We start from the raw sequence: 14,792 nt of genomic DNA on the forward strand, positions 1-14,792 counted from the left end.
ACATGGGGGCACCGGGGGACAGGGGGATGGGGACATGGGGACACTCGGGGATGGGGGCACTGGGGATGGGGGGACAGGAGGATGGGGACATGGGGGCACCAGGGGACAGGGGGATGGGGACATGGGGGCACCAGGGGATGGGGGCATGGGGAGGGGGACATGGGGGCACTGGGGGACAGGGGGATGGGGACGTGGGGACACTCGGGGATGGGGGCACTGGGGACACCAGGGGACAGGAGGATGGGGACATGGGGGCACCGGGGGACAGGGCGATGGGGACATGGGGACATTCAGGGATAGGGGCATGGGGAGGGGGACATGGGGGCACTGGGGGACAGGGGGATGGGGACGTGGGGACACTCGGGGATGGGGGCATGGGGAGGGGGACGTGGGGGCACTGGGGGACAGGGGGATGGGGACGTGGGGACACTCGGGGATGGGGGCACTGGGGATGGGGGGACAGGAGGATGGGGACATGGGGGCACCGGGGGATGGGGACACCAGGGGACGGGGATGGGGACATGGGGACACTCAGGGATGGGGGCATGGGGAGGGGGACATGGGGGCACTGGGGGACAGGGGGATGGGGATGTGGGGACACTCGGGGATGGGGGCACCGGGGACACCAGGGGACAGGGGGATGGGGACATGGGGGCACCGGGGGACAGGGGGATGGGGACATGGGGACACTCGGGGATGGGGGCACCGGGGACACCAGGGGACAGGAGGATGGGGACATGGGGGCACCGGGGGATGGGGACACCAGGGGACAGGAGGATGGGGACATGGGGGCACCAGGGGACAGGGGGATGGGGACATGGGGACACTCGGGGATGGGGGCATGGGGAGGGGGACGTGGGGGCACTGGGGGACAGGGGGATGGGGATGTGGGACACTCGGGGATGGGGGCACTGGGGATGGGGACATGGGGGGACAGGAGGAGACAGGGGCACTGGGGATGGGGACAGCAGGGGACAAGGCCACTGGAGATGGGGACACTGGGGCAGTGGGGACACTGGGGGGACAGGGCAGTGGGGTTGGGGACACCCAGGGACGGGGGCACTGAGGGATGGGGACGTGGGGGCACTGAGGGATGGGGCGCTGGGGACAGAGCATGGGGACACTGGGGACAGGGTGCTGGGGATGAGGGCACTGGGGTTGGGGACACCCAGGGACGGGGGCACTCGGGGATGGGGACGTGGGGGTACTGGGGTGCTGGGGACACGGGGGTTGGGGACAGCGGGGGACAGGAGCAGTGGGGATGGGGGCACTGGGACGCGGGGACACCAGGGGCACTGGGTGGATGGGAGCACTGGGACACAGGGATGGGGTGGCACCAGGGACACCAGGGGATGGGGACACTGGGATACCTGGAGACGGGGACAGTGGGGACACCAAATGCCCAGGAGAGATGGTGGGGACAGGGACGGCGGGGTCATGGGGACATGGGGACACCGCTACACCCCTTGGAAGAAGCCAGGGGCTGGGGACCCCCCAGACGCCACCACCGACACAGGGAAGGGACCGAGGACCCCGCTCAGGGGGACAGCGCGGGCTCGGGGACCCCGGGTGACAACGTGGGGACACCGGGAGGGGTGGGGTGTCTCACCGTGCGCGGGCGCCGCGCCCGTCCCCACGGGGCCGCGCTCCCGGCTGAGGCCGGCGCAGGGGGCTGCAAGGAGAGAGGGGGGACGGGGACGGGGGCGTCACCCGGCGTCCCCGCCGCGGGGTCTTCGGTGGGTGGTGGCGGCACCCGGGGGCCGGTGACACTTGGGGACACTCACCCTTCTTCTTTTTGCGGCCGGGACGTCCCCGCTTGAGCTTCTTGAGGCGGGTGGTGGGGTCGGGGCGGGCGGTGGCACCCAGCACCCCGGGGCTCTCGGCGTCCGACTCCTCCTCCACCTCCCCAGCGTCCTCGCTCTGCCCGGGGACAGCGGGTGACATCAGGGACAGCGGGTGACAGCGGGTGACATCAGGGACAGCGGGTGACAGCGGGGGGACAAGGGGACCGGGAGAGCAGGGATTTGGGGGGACAGGGAGACACGGGGGGCACCGGTGGGATGGGGCGACGGGGCGGGGTGCCACCGTTTGGGGACACTGGGGGACAGGGGGGGGACCCAGGGGTCCGGGCCCTACCGAGCTGCTCTTCTTGCGCTTGCCGCCCAGGACGCCCAATTTGATCTTGAGCGGTGCCATCTTCCTCCCCTTCATCTTCCTCTTCAGCTCCGGCACCCGCGGGCTTTTGCTGCGCTTCTTGTGGCCGGGACCTACGGGGAGGGGGGGGGGGACCCAGGCGTTCGGTGGGGGGGACCCAAGCATTCGGGCACCCCCTCCCCCAGCCCCATGAGGACCCTCGGGACCCCCCCAATCCCCCCAGGATCCACCTAGGGATCCCCAACCCCCCCCAAGGGTCCTTAAAGCCTCCCCAGGGACCCCCAACCCCCCCCCAGGATCCCCTCAAACCCCCCAAGATCCCCCTAGGGATCCCCAACCCCTCCCAAGGGTCCCTAAAGCCTCCCCAGGGATCCCCAAACCCCCCAAGATCCCTCTAGGGATCCCCAACCCCCCCCAAGGGTCCCTAAAGCCTTCCCAGGGACCCCCAAACCCCCCCAGGATCCCCTTAGGGATCCCCAACACCCTCCAAGGGTTCCTCCTAGGGACCCCCAAACCCCCTAGAGAATGCCCCAACCCACCCCAGGCACCCCCAAACTGCCCCCAGGATCCCCCTAGGGACCCCCAACCCATGCCAAGGATCCCTAAAGTCTCTCCAGGGACACCCAAAGTCCCCCAGGATCCCCACAGGGACCCCCACCCCCCCCGAGGATCCCTAAAGCCTCCCCAGGGACCCCCAAAGCCCCCAGGGTCCCCTAGGGATCCCCAGCCCCCACCAAGGAGCCCTAAAGCCTCCCGAGGGACCCCCAAACCCCCAACAGATCCCCTAGGGACCTCCAACACCTCCCAAGGATCCCTAAAGCCTCCCCAGGGACCCCCAAGGATCCCCCTAGGGACGCCCTAAACTTCCCCAGGGACCACTAGAGTCTCCCCAGGGACCCCCAAACCCCTCCCCAGGATCCCCCTAGGGATCCCCAACCCCCCCCAGGGATCCCTAAAGCCTCCCCAGGGACCCCCAAAGCCCCCCAGGATCCCCCAAACCTCCCCAAGATCCCCCTAGGGACCTCCAACACCTCCCAGGGATCCCTAAAGCCTCCCCAAGGACCCCCAAAGCCCCCCAGGATCCCCCTAGGGACCCCCTAAACTTCCCCAGGGACCACTAGAGTCTCTCCAGGGACCCCCAACCCCCTCCAAGGATCCCTAAAGTCTCCCCAGGGACCCCCAAAGCCCCCCAGGATCCCCCTAGGGACCCCCTAAACTTCCCCAGGGACCACTAGAGTCTCTCCAGGGACCCCCAACCCCCTCCAAGGATCCCTAAAGCCTGCCCAGCAGGGACCATCAAAGCCCCCTAGGATCCCTCTAGGGACCCCCTAAACTTCCCCAGGGACCACTAGAGTCTCCCCAGGGACCCCCAAACCCCCCCAAAGATCCCTAAAGTCTCCCCAGGGACCCCCAAAGCCCCCTAGGATCCCCCTAGGGACCCCCTAAACTTCCCCAGGGACCACCAGAGCCCCCCCAGGGACCCCCAACCCCTGAGGACCCAAGCGTCTGGGCACCCCCTCCCAAACCTGGCGAGGACCCAGGCATCTGGGGGGTGACCTAGGTGGTCGGGGGGACCCAGGCGTCCAGGGGGGGGACCCAGGTGACCAGGGGGGGACCCACCTTTTCCCTCTTTGGTCTTGGCCTTGCGCAGGGGCGGGGGGGGTGCTTCGGGGGCCACGGCGGCCACGGCGGCTGACACTTGCTCGGCCACGGCGGCGGCGGCAGCGGCGGCGGCGGCGGCCACGGCGGCGGCGGAGCCCTTGAAGGGGTTGTTGGCGCTGAACTCCCGCCACTTGGCCCCCAGGATGGTCATCATCTTCGACATGGGGATTTTGGGGTTCTTCTTGGCAATCAGGGGCCTGGCGGGGAGGGAGGAAGGTGGGCTGGGAACGCAGGCGGCCGGGGCACCCAGGGACCCAGGCGTCTGGGGGGAACAGGGGACCCCAGGCATCCGGGGGGGCACCCAGGGTCCACTGATGCTCCCCACAGCCCCCCAGCACCCTGGGGTGCCCCTGTGTCCCCCCAGCCCCACAAGATGCCCTCCCCAACACCCCAAGGGCCCGCCCCAGCACCCTGAGCTGCCCTAAAAACATCCCCGCAAGCACCCTGAAGCAGCCCCCGCCACCCAGAGAGACCCTCCAGGACCCTGAGGTGCCCCCCCAGCACTCCCGAGGTGCCCCTGTAGCCCCTCAAGACCCTAAGGCACCCCCCAGTACCCAGAAGAATCCCCTCCAGAATGCTGGGGGCCGCCCAGCACTCCAGGGTGCCCCCCATTCCCCTGAGGTGTCCCCCAGCACCCTGAGGTGCCCTAAAAGGACCCCAAACAGCACCCTGAACTGCCCCCCAGCACCCAGAGGGATCCTCCAGGACTCTGAGGTGCCCCCAGCACCCTGAGGTGCCCTAAAAGGACCCCAAACAGCACCCTGAACTGCCCCCCAGCACCCAGAGGGATCCTCCAGGACTCTGAGGTGCCCCCAGCACCCTGAGGTGCCCTAAAAGGACCCCAAACAGCACCCTGAACTGCCCCCCAGCACCCAGAGGGACCCTCCAGCACCCTGAGGTGCCCTAAAAGGACCCTGAAGTGCCCTAAATGCCCCCACCAGCACCCAGAACTGTCCCCCAGCACCCAGAGGGACTCTCCAGGACCCTGAGGTGCCCTAAAGGGACCCTGAGGTGCCCTAAAATGACCCCCACCCAGCACCCTGAACTGCCCCCCAGCATCCTGAGATGCCACCCAGCACCCTGAGGTGCCCTAAAACGACCCCCACCCAGCACCCTGAACTGCCCCCCAGCATCCTGAGGTGCCCTAAAAGGGCCCCCACCAGCACCCCGAAGTGTCCCCCAGCACCCAGAGGGACTCTCCAGGACCCTGAGGCGCCCTAAAAGGACCCCCACCAGCACCCCGAAGTGTCCCCCAGCACCCAGAGGGACTCTCCAGGACTCCAAGGTGCCCCCCCAGCACCCCGAGGTGCCCCCCAGGACCCCAGGGTGCCCCCCAAGCCTCACCTCATGAACTGGCTGAAGGCCTTGTAGTTGGTGAGGGTGTGATAGTCTTCCTCGGTGAAGACATGGTCCACGTCCTCCAGCCCCCAGGCCCCCAGCAGCTGCGCCGAGGACTTCTGCTCCACCGCCTGCACCGGGGAGGGGGACACGGGGGGACACGGGGGGACACGGCCAGGCCGTGGAAGGGACACGACAGAGACCGACACCAGGATGGGGAGAGAGGGATGAGAAACACGCAGGAATAGGGACAGAGAGGAGGAGGAGACATGTCACCTGCCGGGACCCCAACAGGCCCCAACACGGGTGACAGGGCGTCCACGAGGACCCACATGGGTGACGGGACCCCCACAGGCACCCACACGAGTGATGGGACCCCCCACAACGACCCACATAGGTGACGGGACCCCCATGGGCACCCACACGAGTGATGGGACCCCCCACAACGACCCACATAGGTGACGGGACCCCCATGGGCACCCACACGAGTGATGGGACCCCCGCAACGACCCACATGGGCGATGGGACCCCCCACAGGCACCCACACGAGCGATGGGACCCCCACAACGACCCACATGGGTGACAGGACCCCCGTGGGCACCCACACGAGTGATGGGACCCCCCACGATGACCCACATAGGCGACGGGACCCCCATGGACACCCACAGGAATGATGGGATCCCCACAACAACCCATGGGCGATGGGACCCCCCACAGGCACCCACATGGGCAACAGGACCCTCACGGGTCCCCATACAGTGACAGGACCCCCATGAGGACCCACACAGGTGTCAGGACCCCCATGGGCACCCACACAGGTGACGGGACCCCCCACAGGTCCCCACACAGATGTAAGGACCCCCATAGGCCCGGACACAGGGACGGGACCCCCACGGGCACCCATGTGGGTGACAGGACCCCCATGGGCACCCACATAGTGACAGGACCCCCACAAGGACCCACACGAGTGTTGGGACCCTCACTGACACCCACACAGGTGTCGGGACCCCCACAAGGACCCACATGGGTGATGGGAAACCCACGGGACCCGCCATGGACAATGAGACCCCCACAGGTGTCAGGGCCCCCAAAAGGACCCCCACAGTGATGGGACCCCCATGGGTCCCCCGCCATGGGTCCCCTGTGCACCCAGGTGCCCCCGCAACCCACCAAGTGCCCCCCACCCACGGGTGCCCCCCAGCCGTACCTTCACCTTCTGCCCCCCCTCCTCATCGGCCTTTTTCCGTCTCTTCGTTTTCTTCTCCTTCTTCTCGCGGTGCTTCCGCCGCCGCTTCCTGGCCGCCCCCCCGGAGTCGCTGCCGCCGCTCTCCGACTTCTCCCGGTACTCTTCCCGCTGGTATTCCTCCCGCTCCGACTCCAGCTCATCCTCGCTCACCTGGGACCACCGCCCAGCGCTCGTCCTTGGGGCCCATCACCCCTCCCCAGGGCCTGACAGCCACCCCGAGACCCCCATCAGCCGCCCCAGGACCCCATCAGCCACGCACAACCCTGTCAGCCACCCTGAGACCCCCATCAGCTGCCCCAGGACCCCGTCAGTCGCCCCAGGACCCCATCAGCTGCCCCAGGACCCCATCAGCTGCCCCAGGACCCCCATCAGCTGCCCCAGGACCCCATCAGCTGCCCTGAGACCCCCATCAGCTGCCCCAGGACCCCCCATCAGTCACCCCGAGACCCCCATCAGCTGCCTCCAACCCTATCAGCTGCCCCGAGACCCCCGTCAGCCGCCTCAAGACCCCATCAGTCACCCCCGACCCCGTCAGCTGCCCCGAGACCCCCGTCAGCCGCCCCCAACCCCATCAGTCACCATGAGACCCCCATCAGCTGCCCCAGGACCCCATCAGCCACTCCCAACCTTGTCAGGCACCCTGAGACCCCCATCAGCTGCCCCAGGACCCCATCAGTCACCCCGAGCCCCCCATCAGCTGCCCCCAACCCTATCAGCTGCCCCGAGACCCCCATCAGTCACCCCCAGCCCCGTCAGCTGCCCTGAGACGCCCATCAGTCACCCCCAACCCCGTCAGTCACCCCAAGACCCCCATCAGCTGCCCCGAGACCCCCGTCAGCCGCCCCGAGACCCCCGTCAGCCGCCCCCAAGAGTCCGTCACCCGTCCTCAGACCCTGTCAGCTGACACCAGACCCCGTCACCCACCCCAGACCCTGCCAGCCATCCCTGGGACCCGTCACTCCTCCCCAGGGCCCGTCAGCCGCCCCGACACCCCCATCAGCTGCCCCAGCACCCCGTCAGTGCCCCCAACAGCCACCACCAGACCCCATCAGCTGCCCCCAGACCCTGTCAGCCACTCCCGGGCCCCATCAGTCACCCTGAGACCTGTCAGCCACCTGAGACCCTGTCACACATCCCCAGACCCCGTCCATGGTCCCCAGACCCTGTCAGCCACCCTGAGACCCCGTCCAGCATCCCCAGACCCCATCATCCATCCACCTCAGACCCCCTCAGACACCCTGAGACCCCGTCCATCATCCCCAGACCCCATCATCCATCCACCTCAGACCCTGTCAGTCACCCTGAGACCCCGTCCAGCATCCCCAGACCCCATCATCCATCCACCTCAGACCCTGTCAGTCACCCTGAGACCCCGTCCATCATCCCCAGACCCCATCATCCATCCACCTCAGACCCCCTCAGCCACCCCAAGACGCCCTCATCCATCCCCAGACCCCATCAGCTGAACCAAGAGCCCCATCAGCTGCCTTGAGACCCCATCTGCTGCGCCCCAACCCCATCAGCCAACCCAGAACCCCACCAGCCACCCTGAGACCCCATGTATCATCCCCAGACCCCATCATCCATACACCTCAGACCCTGTCAGTCACCCTGAGACCCCGTCCATCATCCCCAGACCCCATCATCCATCCCCAGACCTTGTCAGCCACCCCAAGACCTCCAACAGCCACCACCAGACCCCAACAGCTGCCCCCAGACCCACATCAGCCACCCCGAGACCCCGTCCAGCATCCCCAGACCTCATCATCCATCCACCTCAGACCCTGTCAGTCACCCTGAGACCCTGTCCATCATCCCCAGACCCCATCATCCATCCACCTCAGACCCCCTCAGACACCCTGAGACCCCGTCCATCATCCCCAGACCCCATCATCCATCCACCTCAGACCCCCTCAGACACCCTGAGACCCCGTCCATCATCCCCAGACCCCATCATCCATCCACCTCAGACCCCCTCAGACACCCTGAGACCCCGTCCATCATCCCCAGACCCCATCATCCATCCACCTCAGACCCCCTCAGACACCCTGAGACCCTGTCCATCATCCCCAGACCCCATCATCCATCCACCTCAGACCCCCTCAGACACCCTGAGACCCCGTCCATCATCCCCAGACCCCATCATCCATCCACCTCAGACCCTGTCAGTCACCCTGAGACCCTGTCCATCATCCCCAGACCCCATCATCCATCCACCTCAGACCCTGTCAGTCACCCTGAGACCCCGTCCAGCATCCCCAGACCCCATCATCCATCCACCTCAGACCCTGTCAGTCACCCTGAGACCCTGTCCATCATCCCCAGACCCCATCATCCATCCACCTCAGACCCCCTCAGACACCCTGAGACCCCGTCCATCATCCCCAGACCCCATCATCCATCCACCTCAGACCCTGTCAGTCACCCTGAGACCCTGTCCATCATCCCCAGACCCCATCATCCATCCACCTCAGACCCCCTCAGACACCCTGAGACCCCGTCCATCATCCCCAGACCCCATCATCCATCCACCTCAGACCCTGTCAGTCACCCTGAGACCCTGTCCATCATCCCCAGACCCCATCATCCATCCACCTCAGACCCCCTCAGACACCCTGAGACCCCGTCCATCATCCCCAGACCCCATCATCCATCCACCTCAGACCCTGTCAGTCACCCTGAGACCCTGTCCATCATCCCCAGACCCCATCATCCATCCACCTCAGACCCCCTCAGACACCCTGAGACCCCGTCCATCATCCCCAGACCCCATCATCCATCCACCTCAGACCCTGTCAGTCACCCTGAGACCCTGTCCATCATCCCCAGACCCCATCATCCATCCCCAGACCTTGTCCATCGACCTCAGACCTTGTCAGCCACCCTGAGACCTCCATCAGCCACCGCAAGACCCCATCAGTTGCCCCCACGAGTCTGTCACCTGTCCCCAGACCCCATCAGCTGCCCTGAGAGACTGTCACCCAACCCCAGACCCCATTAGCCATCCCCAGGGCCTGTCAGCCACCCCGAGACCTTCATCAACCACCCCCAGGCCCTGTCACCCCTCCCCAGACCCCATCACCCATGCCGAGACCCCGTCACCCACCCCGAGACACCCGTCTCCAGACCCCATCCGTCATTTCCAGACCCTGTCAGCCACCCTGAGAGTCTGTCACCCATCGCCTGACCCCGTCACCCATCCTCAGACCCTGTGCATTGTCCCCAGACCCCATCAGCCACCCTGAGAGACTGTCACTCGACCCCAGACCCTGTCCGTCATTCCCAGACGCCGTCAGCCATCCCTGAGAGTCTGTCGGCTGTCCCCAGGCCCTGTCCATCATTCCCAAAACCTGTCACTGGCCCTCAAACCCTGTCACCTTTCCCCAGACCCCATCAGCCGCCCTGAGAGTCTGTCACCCATCCCCAGACCCCATCCATCGTCCCCAGACCCTGTCAGCTGTGCCCAGACCCTGTCAGCCGCCCTGAGAGTCTGTCACCTGTGCCCAGACCCCATCAGCCATGCCCAGACCCTGTCAACCGCCCTGAGAGTCTGTCACCCGTCCCCAGACCCCATCAGCCGTGCCCAGACCGTCAGCCGCGCCCAGACCCTGTCAGCCGCCCTGAGAGTCTGTCACCCATCCCCAGACCCCATCCATCGTCCCCAGACCCTGTCAGTGCCCTGAGAGTCTGTCACCCGTCCCCAGACCCCATCAGCCATGCCCAGACCCTGTCAGCCGCCCTGAGAGTCTGTCACCTGTGCCCAGACCCTGTCAGCCGTGCCCAGACCCCATCAGCCGCCCTGAGAGTCTGTCACCCATCCCCAGACCCCATCCATCCTCCCTAGACCCCGTCAGCCGTGCCCAGACCCCATCAGCCACCCTGAGAGTCTGTCACCCATGCCCAGATCCCATCAGCTGTGCCCAGACCCCGTCAGCTGCCCTGAGAGTCTGTCACCCATCTCCAGACCCCATCATCCGTGCCAGGAGGACCCAGGTGTCCGGGTGTAGCGCAGCCCCCCCACCCCAGCCTGGAGGACCCCGGCATTCAGGCCGGGTGTCCCGGCAGAACTCACCAATTTTTTCCGTTTCCGTGGTTTTCCGGGTTTATTTTCCTTCTGCTTCCGGGGGCCCCGTTTCTTCTTCTTCACCCCCAGGGCCCCCTCGAGGCCCCGCAGCAGCTCATCGTCACCATCTGCAGGGACACAGCAGCCCTCAGGGACGGGGACAGGCGCTGGCGGCTGACAGGGACGGGTGGCTGCGGGAGGGCCCGTCCGTGGCCACTGGGACGGTGACACGCAGGAAGGCGGGTGATGGGGACAGTCAACTTGCGCCAAGGTCCCCTCTTGTGGCCACCAGGATGGTGACAGGATGGAAGACGGGTGACAGGGACATGTGGCCACAATGGGGTTCCCTCCGTGGCCACCAACCCCCGACACAGGCAGAGGCAGGTGACAGGGACGGGTGCTCACGCTACGGTCCCCTCTGCGGCCAGCAAGACAGTGACACACAGGAAGATGGGTGACAGGGACAAGCAGCCGCACTGAAGTCCCCTCCACAGCCGCCAGAACTGTGACACACATAGAGGCGGGTGACAGGGACAGGCAGCCACACTGAGGTCCCCTCCACAACCACCAGCACACTGACACCACAGGAAGATGGGCGACAGCCACAGGAGGCCATGCTGAGGTGCCCTCCGCGGCCACCAACCGACTGACACACACAGAGGCGGGTGATGGCTACAGGTGGCCATGCTGAAGTCCCCTCTGCGGCCAGCAAGACAGTGACACACAGGAAGATGGGTGACAGGGACAGGCAGCCACACTGATGTCCCCTCCACAGCCACCGGGATGGTGACACGCAGCAAGATGGGTGACAGGGACAGGCAGCCACGCTGACGTCCCCTCCACAGCCACCGGGATGGTGACACGCAGCAAGATGGGTGACAGGGACAGGCAGCCACACTGATGTCCCCTCCACAGCCACCGGGATGGTGACACACAAGAAGACGGGTGACAGGGACAGGCAGCCACGCTGACGTCCCCTCCACAGCCACCGGGATGCTGACACACACGGAGGTGGGTGACAGCCACAGGTGGCCATGCTGAGGTCCCTGAGATGGTGACACACGAAGACGGGTGACGGGGACAGGTGGCCACGCTGAGGTCCCTTCTGTGGCCACCAGCACAGTGTCACCCACAGAGATGGGTGAAGAGGACAGGCCACCAGACCACTGACACACACGGAGACGGGTGACGGGGACAGGTGGCCACGCTGAGGTCCCCGCTGTGGCCAGCGGGTGACAGGGACACACCAGCACCCGCTTTCCCCTGGCAGAAACGAGCCCAAAATCGGGGCAGAAAAAGGGGCTGGGACTCCCGGCGCCACTCAGTACCACCGTTACCTTTTTACCCTGTTTTTTGACCCCAAACCAACTGACCTTTGGTTGGGCCTTTGGAGCAGAAATGTTCGGGGAAAAAAAACACCTTTTTGGGCAAAACTCAAAGATAATAAAACCAGCAGCCATAGCCCTAGGCCCCTCCACTGACGGTACTGGCAACACTCACTCACGCCATGAAAAAAAGAGTAAAAAACCACCAGAAACGGGATTCTGGGGCATTTTCCCCTGTTCACAAGAGGCCTGGAAGTACCACTTTGGCTTTCATGCTGCCAAAAACTACCAAAACCCCAGGGTTTCACCCCAAAACACTCCTGGAAATGCCCCACGGAGTGAGGGGGGGAGTTGCCCCCAAAACAGGGAACCCAACCACCAGTGGAGGGACGCTGGTGTCTCTGTGACGGTGACCAACTGCCGGTGGAGGATTCCCCAACACCTCGGCCCTGGGGACGGCGGTGTCACCGTGACGGTGACCAACCGCCGGTAGATTCCCCAACCCCTTGGCCCCGGGGACGCCTCTGTCCCCGTGACGGTGACCAACCACCAGTGGAGGATTCCCCAACACCTTGGCCTTGGGGATGGTGGTGTCATCGTGATGGTGACCAACTGCCGGTAGAGGATTTCCCAACCGCTCAGCCCTGGGGATGCCCATGTCCCCATGACGGTGACCAACCGCTGGTGGAGGACTCCCCAACACCTTAGCCCTGGGAACAGCAGTGTCCCCGTGACAGTGACCAACCGCCGGTGGAAGATTCCCCAACCCCTCAGCCCTGGCAACAACCTTGTCCCCGTGACAGTGACCAACCGCCGGTAGAGGATTCCCCAACCACTCAGCCCCGGGGACGGCGGTGTCCCCGTGACAGTGGCCAAACACCAGTAGAGGATACCCCAACACCTTGGCCCCAGGGACACCCGTGTCCCCGTGACGGTGACCAACTACCAGTAGAGGATTCCCCAACCCCTCAGCCCCGGCGACAGCGGTGTCCCCGTGACAGTGACCAACCACCAGTAGAGGATTCCCCAACCACTCAGCCCCGAGGACAGCAGTGTCCCCGTGATGGTGACCAACCGCTGATAGAGGATTCCCCAATGCGTCAGCCCCGAGGACGGCGGTGTCCCTGTGACGGTGACCAACCACCAGTAGAGGATACCCCAACACCTTGGCCCCAGGGACACCCGTGTCCCCGTGACGGTGACCAACCGCCGGTAGAGGATTCCCCAACGCGTCAGCCCCGGCGACAGCGGTGTCCCCGTGACAGTGGCCAAACACCAGTAGAGGATACCCCAACACCTTGGCCCCAGGGACACCCGTGTCCCCGTGACGGTGACCAGCTGCCGGTAGAGGATTCCCCAACCCCTCGACCCCGGGGACGGCGGTGTCCCCGTGACAGTGACCAACCACCAGTAGAGGATACCCCAACACCTTGGCCCCAGGGACGGCAGTGTCCCCATGACTGTGACCAATCACCGGTAGAGGATTCCCCAACCCCTCGGCCCCAGGGACGGTGGTGTCCCCGTGACAGTGACCAACCACCAGTAGAGGATACCCCAACCCCTCAGCCCCGGGGACGGCTGTGTCCCCGTGACAGTGACCAACCGCTGGTAGAGGATTCTCCAACCGCTCGGCCCAGGGGATGGCTGTGTCCCCGTGACGGTGACCAACCGCCGGTAGAGGGTTCCCCAACCCCTCAGCCCTGGGGACGGCGGTGTCCCCGTGACAGTGGCCAAACACCAGTAGAGGGTACCCCAACCCCTCAGCCCCAGGGATGGCAGTGTCCCCGTGACGGTGACCAACCGCTGGTAGAGGATTCCCCAATGCGTCAGCCCCGAGGACGGCGGTGTCCCTGTGACGGTGACCAACTGCTGGTAGAGGATTCCCCAACCGCTCGGCCCCAGGGACGGCAGTGTCCCCGTGACTGTGACCAATCGCCGGTAGAGGATTCCCCAACCCCTCAGCCCCGGGGACGGCGGTGTCCCCGTGATGGTGACCAACTACCAGTAGAGGATTCCCCAACCCCTCGGCCCCAGGGACGGCAGTGTCCCTGTGACGGTGACCAACCACCGGTAGAGGATTCCCCAACCCCTCAGCCCCGGGGACGGCGGTGTCCCCGTGACAGTGACCAACCACCAGTAGAGGATTCTCCAACCGCTCGGCCCAGGGGATGCCCGTGTCCCTGTGACAGTGATGAACCGCCGGCACTGGTGGATTCCCCAACCCCTCAGCCCCGGGGACGGCGGTTTCCCCCGTGACTGTGACCAACCACCGGTAGAGGATTCCCCAACCGCTCGGCCCAGGGGATGCCTGTGTCCCTATAATGGTGACAAACCGCCGGCGCTGGTGGATTCCCCCCTCCTTGATCCTAAAAGTGATCAACTGCTCGACACGGTTGCTCCTCTCTGGCTGACGGTCCCCAACCGCCGGCGGAGGATTCCCCAACCCCTCAGCCTGGGGGATGCCGGTGTCACCGTGACAGTGACTAACTGCCGGCAGCGGTGGCAGATTCCTGCCTCTTTCACCCTAAAAGCGATCAACTGCTCGGCACAATCGCTCCGCTCCGGCTGACAGCCCCCAACCGCCGGCAGAGGATTTCCCAACTGCTCACCCCAGGGGACGCCGGTGTCACCGTGACAGTGACCAACAACCGGCGGAGGATTTCCCAATCGCTCACCTGGGGGCACGCCCGTGTCACCGCGACGGTGACCAACTGCTGGTAGAGGATTCCCCAAGCGCTCAGCCCGGGGGACGCCGGTGACCCCGTGACAGTGACCAACCGCCAGCAGAGGATTTCCCAACCTCTTGGCTGAGGGCCACCGGCATCCCCGTGACGGGGGCCACCGAGAATCCCCGAGGACCATCCCCGGAGCGCTGACACCTACATCTGTGTCACGGCCTCGGTTGTCCCCGGTGTTTTTGGCAGCTGGTCGGGGTGAAGCCTGGGAGAGGTGTCACATCTGCCCGGCGGCTCTTGCAACGAGCTGGCACATCCTCAGCCCGGCA

General features: G+C 65.7%; 1 protein-coding gene across 1 annotated transcript in view; it reads right to left on the reverse strand.

Moving 5' to 3' along the window:
* Positions 1-14,792, reverse strand: part of CHD3 (chromodomain helicase DNA binding protein 3) — a 91,507-nt gene that overhangs the window by 64,946 nt on the left and 11,769 nt on the right. The window contains 6 exon segments of the mRNA XM_075725503.1: positions 1,771-1,920; positions 2,137-2,267; positions 3,775-4,013; positions 5,161-5,285; positions 6,368-6,550; positions 10,473-10,591. Of these exon segments, the coding sequence (XP_075581618.1) occupies positions 1,771-1,920; positions 2,137-2,267; positions 3,775-4,013; positions 5,161-5,285; positions 6,368-6,550; positions 10,473-10,591 (947 nt within the window).

The sequence above is a fragment of the Pelecanus crispus genome, chromosome 32 (assembly GCF_030463565.1).
Source record: "Pelecanus crispus isolate bPelCri1 chromosome 32, bPelCri1.pri, whole genome shotgun sequence".
Classification (NCBI taxonomy): Eukaryota; Metazoa; Chordata; class Aves; order Pelecaniformes; family Pelecanidae; genus Pelecanus; species Pelecanus crispus.